The sequence below is a fragment of the Staurois parvus genome, unplaced genomic scaffold (genome assembly GCF_062004578.1).
Source record: "Staurois parvus isolate SC_StPar_1 unplaced genomic scaffold, SC_StPar_1.0 ptg000135l, whole genome shotgun sequence".
Classification (NCBI taxonomy): Eukaryota; Metazoa; Chordata; class Amphibia; order Anura; family Ranidae; genus Staurois; species Staurois parvus.
The window spans coordinates 5,565,834-5,582,838 of record NW_028317931.1 but is presented as its reverse complement, the minus strand read 5'-3'; the positions used below and the strand labels follow the sequence as shown (position 1 = coordinate 5,582,838).

At 38.4% G+C, this 17,005-nt stretch overlaps 1 protein-coding gene across 2 annotated transcripts in view; it reads left to right on the top strand.

Moving 5' to 3' along the window:
• The window catches only part of ZBTB16 (zinc finger and BTB domain containing 16), a 198,554-nt gene extending 194,688 nt beyond the window's left edge, over positions 1–3,866 (top strand). For both annotated transcript variants that reach the window (XM_089673086.1, XM_089673087.1), the window contains exons 6-7: positions 1,707–1,874; positions 3,319–3,866. In XM_089673086.1, coding sequence (XP_089529212.1) covers positions 1,707–1,874; positions 3,319–3,548 — 398 coding nt within the window. In that variant the 3' untranslated portion in view covers positions 3,549–3,866. The remainder of the gene's footprint in view (positions 1–1,706; positions 1,875–3,318) is intronic.
• The last annotated feature ends 13,139 nt before the right edge of the window (positions 3,867–17,005 follow it).

The following is a 17,005-nucleotide window of genomic DNA, read 5'->3' as shown; positions in this document are numbered from 1 at the left end:
ATATTAATAAATGTGTGATCAGCTTTATGTTCTCTAAACATCTAGGTTGGTCTGTAAGGGGTTCTTTCACTTGTAACCTACTTTGCATGAATCTAACTTGAAGTGATTCTAAACCTTGCTTTTTTTTTCTCTAAATAATAAAAATGCCAAACTTCTCTCCTGTGTACAATGGTTTTACACAGAGCAGTCCAATACCACCTCTGCTAGGGTCTCCCGCTGGCACTCCTGGCCTCTCCTCTTCAGCAAATGCCCCCACTGTGAGCCACTTCCTATGGGACACTCACGCGGGTTCGATCCCTACCCTTGCTGTCTGTGTCTATAGACACGGGCAGTACAGCTTGGGCCTGCCCCATCACAGGATTTGTTTGACAGCAGAAGGAACCAATGGTTCTCACTGCTGCCTCTGTCCTGTGAGGGAGAGCCCCTACTGTTGGAAACAGTGCTGGATTGAGATCCGGCTGAGGTAAGTATTTAGAAGTGTGGGGGGGGGGGCTGGGAGTGCATGAAGATAAAAAAAAAAAACTTGAGCCTTTAGAACCATTTTAAGCTCCTTCTATGTGTAAATACATGCATAATATATAAAGCTGAAATGTAGAATACACTATAGAATATGTATCTATAGCCAGGGCTGCTGTTAGAAACCACGGGGCCCCATACAGCCATCCTGACAGGGCCCGCTACAACAAAAAAACTGTTTACTTTTTTTCAGTTATGACTGAACAAAGTGAGCGATCAGTACTGCTCACTTATTGTGTTCATTCAGGAAAGGAAGTGACTGGTAACATTTATTGTACCCTTCCACCACTCTCCATCCTGAAGGATCCTATTGTGTGCTTGCAGCTGACAGTGGGAAGGAGAGGATGAAACCTGACAGCACTGTAGGGGTGGGGGCACATATGGGGGTCTGGGTGGGGGGGGGCATATGGTGCATAGGGAGGGTGATGGGGAGGTCAATAACTGGAATTGATACCCTGTATGACTCTCTCTGCAGCAGCTAAAAGTGGGAGGGAGAAGAGAAGTAGCCGGTTTACAGTTGCTGCAGAGAGGGCCTTGCAGGGGATCGGTTCCAGTGATTGCCCCACCGTGCCGATCACCCACCCTTCCCACATCTTATTCACCCAGCTGTCCGGGCCCCCCTAATGGCCTGAGCCCTGTACAAGAGGACTGGTGGTGCCCCCTTATCCACAGCCTTGTCTATAGCTGATGATTAATGTAGATGTCACTGAAATTATTATTTAGGTCTTCGGTTTAGATGAATTTTAGTTTTCATGTTTCAGACTAAGAGCATTTTCAGCAAAAAATGATGTGTCCTGCCAGTTCACCTTAAATGAACTGGAAAAAGGGAACAATCTGTATTCCTTCTCTAAACTGCTAATTCCATCATCTTCTATGTAATAGAAGCGGGCAAAGGCAGACATGTCAAGCTTAGTGTGACAATCATGGTTCCTTACATAGATACAGTGGAGGAGTAAACAAAGCCATACAGAAACAAGAATTTTTTGTTATTGGATTACCAAGTGAAAATAGGAGGAAAAGCATGAAAAAAATGTTAAAATAAGTTGGACAAAGTTGTTACAGAATCAACCAATGAAAATAATGGGGGGGCATAAAAATGAATCTAATTCACACAATGCATTTTAAGACTAGCAAGCTGAAGTTTGACTCTAGAACCACAGAAATGTAACAAATGGGCTTTGTATTTTCAGGTGACCATCCATATGAGTGCGAGTTCTGTGGTAGCTGTTTCCGGGATGAAAGTACGCTGAAGGGCCATAAGCGTATCCATACAGGAGAGAAACCCTATGAGTGTAATGGCTGCGGGAAAAAGTTCAGTCTCAAGCACCAACTGGAAACACATTACAGAGTTCATACAGGTACATTTTATTATTGTTCTCTTCTTTTGTAAGGACAATCTGGTTTCCTTTGATAGGAAATATGAGGTTGATTGTTGAAGGGAGGAAAACCTGGTCCTGAAATTGCCACTGCTGTATTTATTATTATTATACAGTATTTATATAGCGCCAAAGGGTATGCTCAGCGCTGTACAGTAGCAAGGGGGATATGACATGAGACAAGACAGTAACAATACACTACACAAGGGGTTCGAGGGCCCTGCTCTTTCAAGTATTTAATTTAAATATCTTCATCTCTTTAATTTAGTTTATCTGTACCGCGTAAAGGATCAGCCCACTCCAAAACCAGTTGGGTAGCTGCAGATTCACTCATTCAGCGAGTGCTGTATGTCTCAGGCACCCTACTTGTGTCATGGATCCCAGTGTAGTAAGAGAAGTCCCTCTCGTAGACTTGTGCAGATATTTTTTCATTTATAGAACTCTGGGCTGAGGTGGTAGGGGCTCTTAATGGGCTTTATGGGTTAAGTTGCTGATTGACCCTCTTGTTTACATGATCATGTTGATCAATCTTTAACCAATCAGAGCCTACGATCTATCTTTAACCAATCAGAGCCTACGGCTCAGTGTCTTAGATTAAGTGTACTCAAGTGGACTTCTCCTTGGCTGCTTTCTCTTTCTGATTAAATAACAGAACTTAATAGATTGTCCTTGGAAAGCATACTTACTATCTTATGAACTCCACATGGAAGTTTGAAGCAATGTGGTCCAAGTGGATATTGTGTAGGTATCCTAATCTTTGATGGGGATTATTTGTTGATTGATTTTACTTTCCATTTACATTTTTTGATGTGGTGTTGGAATATTTGTTCGGCCCTGTAAGGCTGGTGGTTTTGTTATCTTTTTGTTTTTTGGGGATGTGCAAAATGAAAAATCATTCTTATAAATAAAGTCTGAAAAAAAACAGTCCCAATCCCCAGGGAAGAGAACCAGTATTATCTGTATGATGAATAGTTCTGGAGAATTTGAGAGCTCTAGTCCTATGTAGGAGGTATTCTTTGGAATGACCCTTTAATAAGAATATGAGATGGTACAGAGCCATATGTAATATCTATTTTTTTTTGTATTTAAAAAAAAAAAAAAATATTGCAGCTGCTGCCTCAGTTAAAATAAACAGGGATCACTTACCTGATAATATATATTATCTTCTTTATTTGCAATAGGTCTTGCTCTTGAACCCTACAAAAATCACAACTAACTGCTGGTCTTGGTTAAAAACTGCTTATGAATGAATAATCTGGTATAATAATTTACTTGTTGAAAATGTTTAGACATTCCCAAACTCTAGCTCTCTCTGCATGACTAGGCTGCAAATGACTGATATTAGACTGAATGGGTTCAAAAACGTACAGAATTTTACCGCAGAAAATTATGGTTTTGATCATCTTGTAATTTTAATTTTTCTCAGGCGAGAAGCCCTTTGAGTGCAAGTTATGCCACCAGCGCTCTCGAGATTATTCTGCTATGATAAAACATCTCCGGACCCACAATGGAGCCTCACCTTATCAATGTACCATCTGCCTCGAATACTGTCCCAGCCTATCTGCCATGCAGAAGCACATGAAGAGTCACAAACCTGAGGATATCCCTGCCGACTGGAGAATTGAAAAGACCTACTTGTATTTGTGTTATGTGTAGTTGAAGAAAAAAAAAAAAAAAGTTTGTAGGAGAGGTGAAACAGTAATATGGGGAGGGCTGAGCAATACAGACAAGTTGAAAATCTACTTTAAAGCAAGGAAATCAAACACATCCACCATTTTTGGCCATCTCATGGGATCATTTGTGATTTTGGAAATATTCTCTAATGGAACACAAGCTCTTTTTCTTTCTTTGGGTTTGTATGTGCTCTCTCCGCTAAGATTAAATAATTTTACAAGTGGCATTAATCTATCCCAGTCTGAAAATAAATCCCATATTAGCCTAATTTTGTTGCACATGTAATTGTTCGGAGAAGTAAATTGTGTATGACAGATTTTCTCCATGACTACAAAGTCCTTATGCGCATGTGCATTGGGCAAAATATGTTCTGTCTTACTGTTGGTGAGAGGATATTCACCAATACTAAATCTGTAATGTAATAGGTACCGATAGTGAGTGTGTATCTACCATTTTGGGTTCAAGTTGGTTTCAAATTAGTCATCCACAGGTCTTTAAGATGATTCAAATATCCTCCAAAGACTTGCTTAGAGACTTCTTAAAATTTTTGAAATCAATGAAATACTTCATTTGTTTAATGCTCCTTTTGGATCCAGTTGGGTTAATGTAAATGACCTAGCCAAGTAAGCTGGATTGTTGGAAGAAAGTATCCTGCTCTAGTGTGGAGCATAACCTGTAATACCATCAGGTATTTTTTTTTTGTAGCACTGAAGGGGTTTGGAACCTCAAATTGTAAGTTTGTCTTCAATTTTTTTTTTTTTTTAAGTCTACTGCTAGTCTATATTTGCAGTTCAGTCCGTATGTTTGCAACATGTCATTTCCTAAGCTTCCCGAAGTCAAAGTACAGTAAAAGAAAGTCAATGACTTGCTGTGGTGGCTAGAAAGAATTTGAAGTGGAGCACTTTGGAAAATATTTACTTTCATTTGGAAGGAAAATTATTAGCAAAGACGGCGACACCATTTTTGGTGAACCTAGCTGAGCAAAGCTGAACTAAGTGAAACCCAAACATTTTGTCAGCAGGTCTTTACTGACCACAGGAACACTGGCCTAATAGGTTCTGAGAATTATGCAAGGCAGCAGATAAAGTTCCATTGTGTCTGTGGCTAAAAGAATTGGTTCTAATATGGTCTCATATAGGACACATAAGAGCCAAGTTAATGGATGTGTTTGATTCATTTGCTTGTTTTCCCTTTCTTCGCATCTGAAAAAAAAATGAATTCCCAGCATCCTCTTGTGAGTCAGTACATTTTCACAGAGGTCAATTTTATTAGGGGGCTGCTTCTATGTACATAGTATGTTTAATTTTGTTTATGTTTAGCACATTGTACTTGAATTTTCGTTTCTTTTTGATGACCTCATATTTACCAGTGCCTAATTTAAGGCATTTTGTTTCCATAAGACACAATGTAGGAAAGGATTGTGCCAAATACAGAATGGGCAGGATGAAACCATGTGTCTTTTTTTTTTTTTTTTTTTTTTTTTTTTTTTTTTCTGTACCAAATATGGTATTCAATCTAGGGTTGACATGGCCCTTTTGCGTTATGCTTGGGCTTTTTTTTTTTTTTACATTCATGAAAGCTACCTCTTAACCTGTATGCTGCATAAGGGTCCTACAACACATTTAACAATGCTTTATAGGTCCCTCTGACAGCGAATGGGTTAATTTTTTTTTTTTAATTGCAGTTCCATGTTAATCTTATGTTATGCTTAAATGCTATCATTGTTTTCATCTCATTTTTATTTCTTGCTGTTTTTGTTTTGTGATTAAGCTGCATTTATATAAAAAGAAATATAATTGGTTTAGGGGGAATAATACGGTAGATAGCCTTATTGGGGGTAAAAGCAGAGAAGACATTTTAACCTTCTTTACTGCAGAGTGGTTTTCTAATTTGACCTCTTTGTTGTACAAAGGGCTAAGATACTGCTGTTGTCATCTTTTGCTATTTGAAATGCCAAGAACCATTTTTGGACTTGTTCAGGAAGACCGCGAGAAGGGCAAGATAGGCACGTAAGGTGCAGTGCCCTTCAGCAGCCCGTCGGATTTGAGTAGACTCCGTTGAGAGGTGATTGCCGATTGGTTGATACGTTGTTGTGCATTTGGCACATTCCATTGTGCTTTGCACCTTCTTACTGAGGAAGTCTGTGTGAATGGTTTAAATGGCACCCCATATTAGAGACATTTTTATTGTAGCTCTAAGGGGTAGCGGGAGGGTGAGTGAAGGATCTGTGGTTTAAACTTGAATTTGTGAATAGAGAATTAGTTTTGTTTTTTTTTTCTTTTGTTTTAAATTCATAATGTGAAGGTGATTAAAGTATTAAAATATCTTGGCAGATATACATTATATATATATTTTTTGCAGTATGTACCAATGCAGACTCGTACAGTAACAGATGAATGCCAGCCAAAATCTTCAAGGCAAAATGCTTGATGGATTTCTTCATCATACACAGGGAAACAAGGGATTAAAAAGTTGATCCAGAAAAGCAAATGGCAACCTTCTCATATCTATCCCTTCCCTGAGGTTCTGCTCTGAACTTTCTCCTCCTCATACATGAGAAAAACAAAAACATTGCAAGGGGAAGGACAAATATTTGCAAAGTTGTGATATTTTTGTAATATTTGTTAGTCTTTTTGTCAGTTTTGGCCCTATATATATTTTTTTGTAACGTGAACAGGACTCTGTGTGTATGTGTATGCGTGTATGCACGCCTGGTCAATAAGTACCCTGCGTGTTCAGTTGTATTGAAAGTCATACAGTATTGTGCGTAATCAGAGACTCTGCTTCTGCTGGTGTGGGAATGTAAACACTGCTTACGCTTTTTGGTGTATTGTCTCCTCTAATTTTTACTGGAGTTTCTAAAACATTCTATTTTTTCCCTGTTTGATCTGAAAAGCAAAATTTTAAGATTTCATGTTGGAGTAAAATGGAGAGACAGCCTGATTCTAAAGTAATTTTTGAAAGCAATATGTTCTCTATCTGTAAAACCCAAGAAAGAAAATTAAAAAAAAAAAAAAAATGAAGTGGAAATCTACTGAGAAGTTTAAGATGTGTGCAAATTTAGCCTATCTGATATAAGGAAAGTTAAAGAAGCAGCTAAAAAAACTCATTGCTGCAATAACAAGAATACTGCAGGAAAAGTGTGCTACCAGCTAAACTTCTCTTGACCAGTCACTAACTTTTCCAGTTTTTTGTTTTTTTGTTTTTTTTTGTTTTTTTTTTCCTTTAACATTTCATGATGTTTTTCTTATATCATGAAGGCTGAATTTTAAAATAATTGACCTTATTTTTCAGTAAAGATCTGCTTTTATATTGGACAAAAAACAGATAAATACTATTAAATACTCCATCTTTCTAATGAATTTGATATTGTAAAGCAGGACATTGAAATAATTTGCCTTGCACTTAGTGTGCATTGCCCCTCTACTTCCCGATTCTTATACATTTCAGCCATTAAACAGTTCTAAAAGCACTATAGCTACTGGGTGTGTGACCTGTTCCCTATAGCAATTTTTGTTACATGTGAAAATTAACCGCTCAACTCCGGCCAAAACATTTTTGTAGACTTGTGTCCCTGTCCTGGAATTTTCCTTTGCTTCCACTTTTACTGACCAACAGGGAACTGCTCAATGCTTAACCTCTTGCTTCTCCCTATCAGGATTGTTTTTTTTTTTTTTTTTTCTATTGCTTTGGGTAAAATATTTCCATTGTATTAATCATTTTTATGGGAAAATCTGCTAAATGAAGACCGGGCCAAAGTTTGTCCGCAAAGGTTATCAGATTGTATGTGCAGAACTGACAGTCCTACAATATCAAATTTTTCAGAAAGGTGAATTTTTTTTTTTTAACAACTATTCAAAAACTTTATGCCCCTTCAAGTAAATATACAGTACATCATTGCAATGTTAATTATAATAATGCCATTTTAAGGCTGTCTCTTCACTGTCCACAGCAGATTACAGTGTATCATGGCTTTACGTACCAAGTTACTAAACAGACCTGATATGGAACATTGATCAGTGCTGCAAGATCACGAATTACATTTATTTGTAATCTGTATGAAATCCCAGATCTCTTCATTTAACCTCAAACCGTAACGTAGTGTTTTCTGTTCTTCTCAATACCAGCTGTATGTTGTCAGAGAAAAGGCTACTTTATTCTTTGTGCCTCAACATTTTTTTATTTTAATTAAAAAAAAAAAATGTAAAGAAAAAAAATTTAAAAGCAGCAATGGTGTCCAGCTACAAAATATGTATGTATAAAAAAAGTCCGCTGCAGTATATCATTATTGTTCTGCTTGTTAAAAAAAAAAAGAAAAAAAAAGAGCAGCATGCTTTGGATTTAGGCTAGGAGTGGCCAGTTGCTAATGTTTCAGTAGTCATTCATGCTAATCGAGAAACCAAACATTATCAATTTATAAAAATGTGACTGTTCCTAAAATTCAGGGGCACTTGGCTTATAAGAATAGGCTAATATCCACTTCCTAGTGTATGCTGTTTTGATGGCTTTTATTGGCTTGTCCAAACACTGACTTCCTATTCTCATTTACATACGTTTAATATTTCGTTCCTGGTAATTTTGCTTAGAACTGACAATTTACAATATTTAGTTTCTTCATCTAAAATATTATTTCAGAGGATGACAAAAATTATGTAACATAACTAAACTGGAGTAGTGAATATGCAAAAAGTATGACAATACTATTTCAGCTATATAGACAAAAGCAAATTTTGTCAACTTGATAATAGTCGAGATCCAATTAAGTGCTGCTGTAGTCTATGTGCCATGTTATTAAAAGTTCAATGAACTTGCCATCTACATATATTTTAGGTTTGGGTAGATTTTAAACTTGTATCTCTTAATGGCTTCCTATATCTCTCAAGGAGGTCTGTACTTGCATCCCCAGACCCATATAGTTGCCTTGACTGTAAAAAGAACTTGCATTTCTTCATTTATATATATGTCACAAATGCAACCAATTCATCGCACAAAGGGGACATAGAACATATTCTTTACAGACTATTCTATAACAAAAGAATGACAAATTCATTTTTCTTGTTTACCATATGCTAGTGTTTAGATCTGTTCTCACTTTGAACTGAATCTTAAGGGTATATTTATAAAGCAGTGAAAAATACGTTCACCAATTTTCCTGGTGCATGTGTTTTAAATGACAGTGATTTGATGTGAAGTCCAATTGCATTAGAAATCATAATGCTAAAAAAAATATATAAAAACTGACTTAAAGAGAAACCCCAGATTTCTTTTTTTTGGGGGGGAGGGGGGATGGTGTAAGGAATGGTTGAGTGTCAGTTTTTCTTTTCTTTTTTTTTTGGTCTGTTTTTAAACACAAGCAGCAGGAAGAATGGTTAGTGAGTCACATTTACTGCTCTGTAAAAAAATAATTAAAAAGTTGTAAAGCATACACTAGGACGGTAATGCGCACAACAAATACTGCTCTTTATAAACCAGGAAATGTATTGTTACTGTAGAACCTAACTATTAACTATGATTATCTCAACTACCATAGTCGTAGGTCCTACTCCTTTAACAAATTGCAAATTCTGTTTAGACAAGCTGTTCAATTGACTCAGTTTACATTACCCATGGTGCCACCCCTGGTCAGTCCAAAGGATTTAGCCTGCTCTATTGTCTTTGCTGTACTTCTCATGATGTGTTTTGCATGTGCTCTGCTCTGTAAGAGGCCTGGTTAAACAGCAAAATAATCTGTCCATATATATTTTATGTGCACAATTGTTGTAGCATTATGGACCAACTGCCACGAGGGACCTAGCAAAATGACTTCCTTTGCCCTCCCCTGTTTTCTAATAGTTTTTGTTTCCTTTTTTATTTTGGTTTTTGTTTTGTTTTTTTGTTTCATTTTATTCTGGCTGTTTCTTCTGCTTGCCTCCGTGTTATAACAGCACAAGTGCCAGTCGCAATTGCTGTCAGAAGTAAATTAATAGAAGTCAAGAAAAAAAATAATAAATATAGTGTTTTATCAATGGGTTTTGACCATTTTCTTGCTGGTTGGTTTGGCATTTCTCTGCCTACCCTACCTGCATCAGAATGATTAAATGTTAAGTCTACCTCAGCACCCTCTGCCTAAGTTTATTGGGTGCCTACTGGTTATGTTGCCTACAATACCTTTTTTTTCCCTCCTTTTCTTTTCTGTATGTCCCCTCTTTTATTTTTCAGCTTTTCTCTTTTATTCTATCTTTATTTTAACAAAACAGTGGCTCATGTAAGGTGTAACACAAATGTAACTATAAAGCCAGATTTTGCTGCAGAGTAAATCTAATAGATTCACCTACTTGGTCTGTAGTGTGGTGTTTTATATTGAGTACAACCCATTGAGTCTTTGGTTTAGCTGAATTGACTGAAAAAGGCTTATGTAATTACAGTGGCTGTAAACCATTGCTTAGATGCACTGTTTATGCCGAGTACCACTAGCGCTAAAGTGATTGTTTCTGCAACCCAAATGCTCTGTTCTTGCCCTTTTTTATCCTTTTGGATTTGGCATCCCTTTTGGTTTCACTTAGAAGCTCTGCAAAGATTCTTAGTTGTGCCATGGTAACAATTGAGCTAAGAAAGAAGAAAAAGCTATGAAGGTGTTGCCAGGCAATCAGATTCCATCATTATGCCATTATGGGTTTTTCCCACCCACCTTCCAAAATATGAACAAGAACTGGCCAAGGAGGTCAGTAGGGTTCCTACGATTTAGGTATTGTAACGGTAGTCTCAAATGGGCATTTCTCCAATCAGATGAGGCTTGAATCTTGTTTTAAGCAGTACAGTACTGTGGAGGACAGGGAAGAAAGTTTGATCCTTTCTAAATGTCCTTCAGCATGCTCTTGCCTTCATTATATTGGGATTTTTTAAATATACTTTATTGAAGACCGTGAATGAGAACGTGTTATTGGAGTAAGGGAGAAGCAAATAGTAATGGGTGTTGGGCGGTGTTACCCTTAGTTTATTGGGTAGCAGCAAAAATTAGAACAGCCTTTTTGTCATGTATGTTCCTAATTTTAGGTAGAGCAGAATCAGAATGCATTATTGAAGTCCTATTTCTACATTAATGTAGGTTGCCATGGATGAACTAATGAATTCTTGGGCTATGAAGGGTGAGCAATAGTTGTTTGTTTTTCACTTTGCTTAAGTGGTCTTTTAAATTAGCCATTTGGTTGGCGTATAACACATCTACATATATTCTCTTTTATTGAATACATTCTGACTTGGCTTTGGTTCCCTCACATTTGACATGTAAAATAAGCTACTAAAGAGAGAACCTACATCTGCCTCCATTTTTCTAGTTTACATTTATAAAATTCTAGTGTCTTAATGTCTGTGTGACTCCGTCATAAGGTACATCAGAAAGAGACACTGGATGACTGTTTGATAATCTCTAGGATTTGTTTTAAAACCTCTATGGACAAGATAAATTATCCTACATTTGTAGTTGCCCCAATGCCCTTTTTATGTCTGGTTGTTAACCAGAGCTATCAAATATAAAGCATTTTTATGCCATTCTTCTCATTCAACATACATTTGTAAGGCCAAAGAACTAGGGTCTCCTGGGCTTCTTGGTATATTCATGAACCTCCACATGTTAATGAGACGCCCATACCTGATCAGACTGTAAACAGATGGCTTGTAAATGGATGGGACAGATTACCACAAAAGGGAATTATTGCTTGGTAGTATTGATATGTCTTTACTGACCAATCAAAATTTTACATGCTGGCAGTGTCGGTAGTTTATCCTATTGGCTGTCAAGTGGCCTGCCAAATCAAACCTGATATTATGAATACATGCTGCCAGGTTTAATAATCCACTGATTTCTTGTATCTTTTTGCTTGAACCTTTGCAAGTCCACCTACTATATTCTCCATATTGTAAAAATAATTTTAAAAAGCTAGAGTGACAACCCTGAGATAGCCATAACACACGTGATGGACTTTTGTGTCCAGTACATATTTGTAGTCCCTCCTTTTTTGTAGTCCTAAAGGTTAGAGATCCGTTTGGGATTCAAATATTCCAGTGTCAAATTTTCAGTGGTTGAGGATGGAAAGGCTGGAGTTACCACATTTTCAGTTCAATGTGTAGTATGTATTGTCTGTTTGTTAAATCCACACATATAATTGTAAATGCTGAGTTCAGTTTTGCTTTAGAATACAGCACTGTGATTTGCTTTGATAGAAATTAAATTGTATCCTAAAATGTGGCAAAACTAGCTTATAAGTCTTTTATTTCAAGCTAAAGGATATAGCCAAAACCTTAATGAGCTTCTGCCTTTCTTTTTTTCGTATTGCTTTTGTTAACATTTTCTTTTTTGAAAAGTTCTTTTCTTTTTTTTGTTTTTTTTGCTGAGCAGACGCAGTAATCTCAAGAGGGCATAGCTACATTACTGACTCTCTCCCTCTCTGTGCCACTTTCCCTCGCCATGCTGTGTAGACAAGCATCTCTTTGTAACTACGGTGTTTCTCATTCTCTCTTCTTGGGTTTTTTTTTTTTTCATTTTGATAGAGAAAAAAAATTTGAATAAAATGCTGCAGGATTTTTTTTCTCTCTACATTGTCACTAAGTGAAGTTTGTGCCTTGTATAGCAAAGAAAATATTTTTTACATCCTACTAACAGTAAAATAAATTTTTTTGTAGTGAACATTTTTTGTATTTTTATTTATAAGTCTCATAAAAAAAACAAAAATAGCAAATGTTTGGTTGTATACCTTAAATCTGCAGTTAGAATAAAGTTAATTCCACTGTCACTTTTTGAAGTTTGTGTCGTCTTTTCTTATACAAGAATGAATTTGTATGATTTGTTTCAATAAAATTTACCTGCCAGAAAAAAAAAAACATTACCAGACAATACTAAACTGCTGGCACTAGAAAATGCCTTCGAAACTCTGCAAGAATGGCACAGAAGCCTCAGAACCTGAAGTGCTCCAAGTTATTATCCTTAAAGTGGTGTTAAAGCCCCTAGGCTTTTTTTTACCTTCATGCATGCTGCCCCCCTCCCCCCAGCCCCCTCAATACTTACATGAGCCCCATTGCGATGCATCGATGTGCCTTAGAGCCTCAGTTCTTGGGGGACGCTCCCTCATTGGCTCTCCTTGCTGTCAATTACAGCCAGGGAGCCAAGGAGGAGAGAGATGGGATGGGAACGAGCTGCGGCTGTGTGTGGGAATGGACATGCAGAGCAGCGGCTTGGGAGCAAGCCTGCTTAGGTGCCCCTATAGCAAACTGCTTGCTCTGGGGCACTTGGCAGGAGGAAGAGGCAAGGAGCGCTGGTGGGGGACCCAAAAAGAGGAGAATCGGGGCTGCTCTGAACAAATAAGTATAACGTGTATATTTTTAAAAATTACCTTTTAATGTCACTTTAACATTTCCTGGTAATACTAAATGTTTGCAAAAAGTGGGAAAAGGTAGACAAGCACATTCCTATTGGCCCTTGAATGTGTTGGGTTGCCTCAGTAGTCAATGGAAAGATGTGTAAGTAGGTGGATGTAGTGTTAAGAGTAGCAGACAGGCTTATGTGGTTTTATAATTCAACGTTTGGTCTACAAAGGCATTTACTCCCAAGGACTAGCTCATGTGCCTTAAATGTCTACTTCTGCCTGCATTTAACATGTTTTTTCTTCTGCATTTTAAAACAAGGCAAGTGAAACTTGTCTCTCGTTAGAGACACTGTCCCTTTGCCCATTCAAAGCAAAGTGATAGTGTCTGGTGATAGCCAAACGCTAGTAAGTTATACGCCAATCCACGCTCACTCGCTGCCTCTGTGCTCTGTTGGATGGTGCCTGGGTGCATGATGTCACTGGACTCCAACACTGGAGCATCCTCAGGGTGGTTGTCTCCTACACTCAGGAGGCAGTGAGGGAGAAACCATCAGGAAGCGTACCTTGCTAGACTTTCATAGGACCCCACCACTTTGGGCTAAATGGATCTCTTTAAAGGCCACACTTGGTGCTTTGTTCTGCAAAAAGAAGGGAAGGAGGCTGCATCAGATACAAAATGTGCCACGGGTTTGTGGAATAAACTGTTCACCACAGTGGAAAATTTGTGAATATGCTCAAAGTTTGCATCTACCTACAACAAATAATCATTCTACCCAGCTCATACCACCTTAGTCAATGTGTCAGGTATGTTCTATAAGAGACATATTGTGCAAATTAAATGTGGAAAGATTACTTAACATACAACTTTCAATGGAGTTATGGTGCTTAAATATCAAAAGCATATCAGATCCTGATATGGAACAATGATTTCTGTTGCAATCTTTTTATTGAATTTGAAATAAAATGGTACAAAAGCAACAAAACCGTAATCAAAGTGAGGGATTCAAGGGACAACAGAGGGAGAGGAGGTAAGAACACTACAATCAATTCAAGTACAACATCTTCTCTTCCACCTGGGGGTGGAATACGCATATAATCTAGAGTCTAGACTATATTCTTAAACTCTGACTAGAGGCCAATAATACAGATCAAAAAATAACAAAACTTCACAAAGGAAAGTCGAGAGAAAAGAAGCTGAGAAGGAAGAAAAGTTGAAAAGAAAGGGAGAGTAGTAAAGGAGGTATACACCCATCCAAAAAGCTCTCCCTGCCATCGACTGCATGACAATCTTAAGTGTCTGGTACCCGCAGTTAGGATAGCCAGGGATTCCATGTTTTTTTTCCCAAAGGTTGTTTATCCCAGAGAACAATGACTAGTTTCTCATGTAACAAGATCCAGGTTAGCTTTCGTTTTTATTAAGACCAAATCAATCACAGGGCTTTTCCAAGCAGTACCAATAGTTATCTTGGTGGTTAGGAACATGAAATATATCAAGGTCTTGGGGTATTGTCCACAGATTAATGGAGTAACACGGTCCTAGCGTCTTTGGGAGTATTAACTATAGTTACAGAGTAGATTGAGTAAACCTGTATCCAAAATTGTTGGACTTTGGGGCAAGACCACCATACGCGTATAGCCGAGCCACATCCACTAAAGCATGAGGGAGACTAACCCAGGTACATTTTACAAAGATGCTTGGGTACAAAGTACCATCCGGTTGGCAATTTGTATCCTGCTTCAATAATGGCTACATTCATTCTGCCATTTTGTACCTGCATGGACCATGTTCTCCACTCCTAAATCATATTGGTATAAACCTCCTGTGCGCCTAACTAAAACAATAAATAAATATAAAAAAAAGGAGCTGCTAACATCTAATCATATACTTAATGATCTATGGACGAAATTAAATAAATTATGTAGCGCTACCTAAAATATATAATAACATGCATAAGAGAATACCATAACCTGAACACACAAAAATATATTCTAAAATAAACGAAAAAATATATATAAGTGACTTGATCCTCATAAGATCAAAAATATACTATTAGTGTCTGAAAGTGACCTGATCCTCTGGGAGATTATTGGTATCACTTTGAATCCCACAGTGGATTTCTACACACAAGAGGATCCCCAAAGTATGGTGCATATGTGAATTGATCCTGAATAGGATCTAAAGTGATGGTGAACACACCACAAACAAACAATAAAATGGAGTAGTCCAAATGGGGCTGATACATAAACACTGTCCAAAATTAGGACTGAAGATGAAAAGAAAAAACGCACATAAATCCAGGAAAAAAACTCCTAATCACAATACTACTCAAACATTCCCCCAAAAAGTGAATGTCTACCCAAACACAATTGTGTGAAACCAATAAAATCACACGTGACAGTAAACACTGAAGTGAAAAAACCGTGTCACGCTATGTGTGACAAACATGCATAAAAAAAATAATAAACGCATGACACTATAAAGAATATATAAAAGTGAACAAATGTCCAAATTGGTGTTTAAACACCATGTATTCCAATATATAAAGCACTCATGCAAGTGGATAGTGGATCTGCGTGACAACAGATAGCTGAAATACCCGCTCACCTCCGTGCTTCGACCCGCAAGGGCCAAAACACTGTAGGATCACCAAACTGGATCCTCCATGTACAAGACTCCTCTGTCACTGCGCACCTCTCCCTGCAGCGATCTCCCCCTCAGGAATAAAAGTAATAGTGGCAAACTCCTCTCCAGGTATATACAGTAGGTGTGGTATAGCCAGTTTCTGTTCCCGCCGTCCTTTCACGTGGATGGCTGTAGATTGCTCCTAGGCCGGTCCCTGATACCGGCACTTTACACAGGAAGACCCTAAAGACACCACTCTACGCCTGCTGATGTGCCAGTACTGTCGCAGAATAGGGAAACGTGCCAGGTGTGTCGTAAAACTTTCTCACGACACTCCTGGCCAGGTGCCCACTGCGCATGCTCGAGAAGCGCTGCACTTTGTGAAAGGGCCTGTTGTCTTCTGGGACCTGTCACGTGTCCCAGAAGACTACGGGGAGGGAGGGGGGAGGACACAGTCTCTGGTCATCTCCTGTACTGTGTCCGCAGTCTCTGGTCATCTCTTGTACTGTGTCCGCAGTCTCTGGTCATCCCCTGTACTATGTCCGCAGTCTCTGGTCATCTCCTGTACTATGCCCGCAGTCTCTGGTCATCTCCTGTACTATGTCCGCAGGCTCTGGTCATCTCCTGTACTGTGTCCGCAGGCTCTGGTCATCTCCTGTACTATGTCCGCAGGCTCTGGTCATCTCCTGTACTATGTCCGCAGGCTCTGGTCATCTGTAATGTGTCCGCAGTCTCTGGTCATCTGTAGTATGTCCGCAGTCTCTGGTCATCTCTTGTACTATGTCCGCAGTCTCTGGTCATCTCCCGTACTATGTCCGCAGTCTCTGGTCATCTCCCGTACTATGTCCGCAGTCTCTGGTCATCTCCTGTACTATGTCTGCAGTCCATTGGTTCAGAATATTTTTTTTCTTGTTTTCCTCCTCTAAAACCTAGGTGCATCTTACGGAGCGAAAAATATGGGTAATTACACAGTAGGCTAAATATGAGGTTAATAAACATTGGCAAGTAGACCACCTTAAGGAAAAACATACCTGCCATGGTAAAATAAAAAAGCGGAGGTGGAGCCAGGATAGGGTGCAGGACTCATCAAGATGGCATGAGCTGGCAATTTTGAAGCAATTTACAAGCTGAAAAAAATGTAACAATGAAACAGTGCAACTATAATTTCCCTGAGGTATTAACATCCACTAATAGAGCGATATTGCTAATGATGCTATACTGGTATGTTTTGTTATTGTTCCCCATTAAAAAAAATGGTTGAGGGAATGCCGCCCTTTCACATATGAGAGAGCTCTGTGAGCTCTGTCCAATTCAAGCTCATGGGCAGGCAAGTCCAGTAGAAGGGAGGTCAGAAGATCAGTAGTGGCACCCTAGATATCCGTCACAGACTCGGGGAGCCCCCTTATATGGAAATTTTAGCAGCGCAATCTATTCTCTAGATCATCTATTTATTTTTGCCAGAGCTTCTTCAAGTTGTA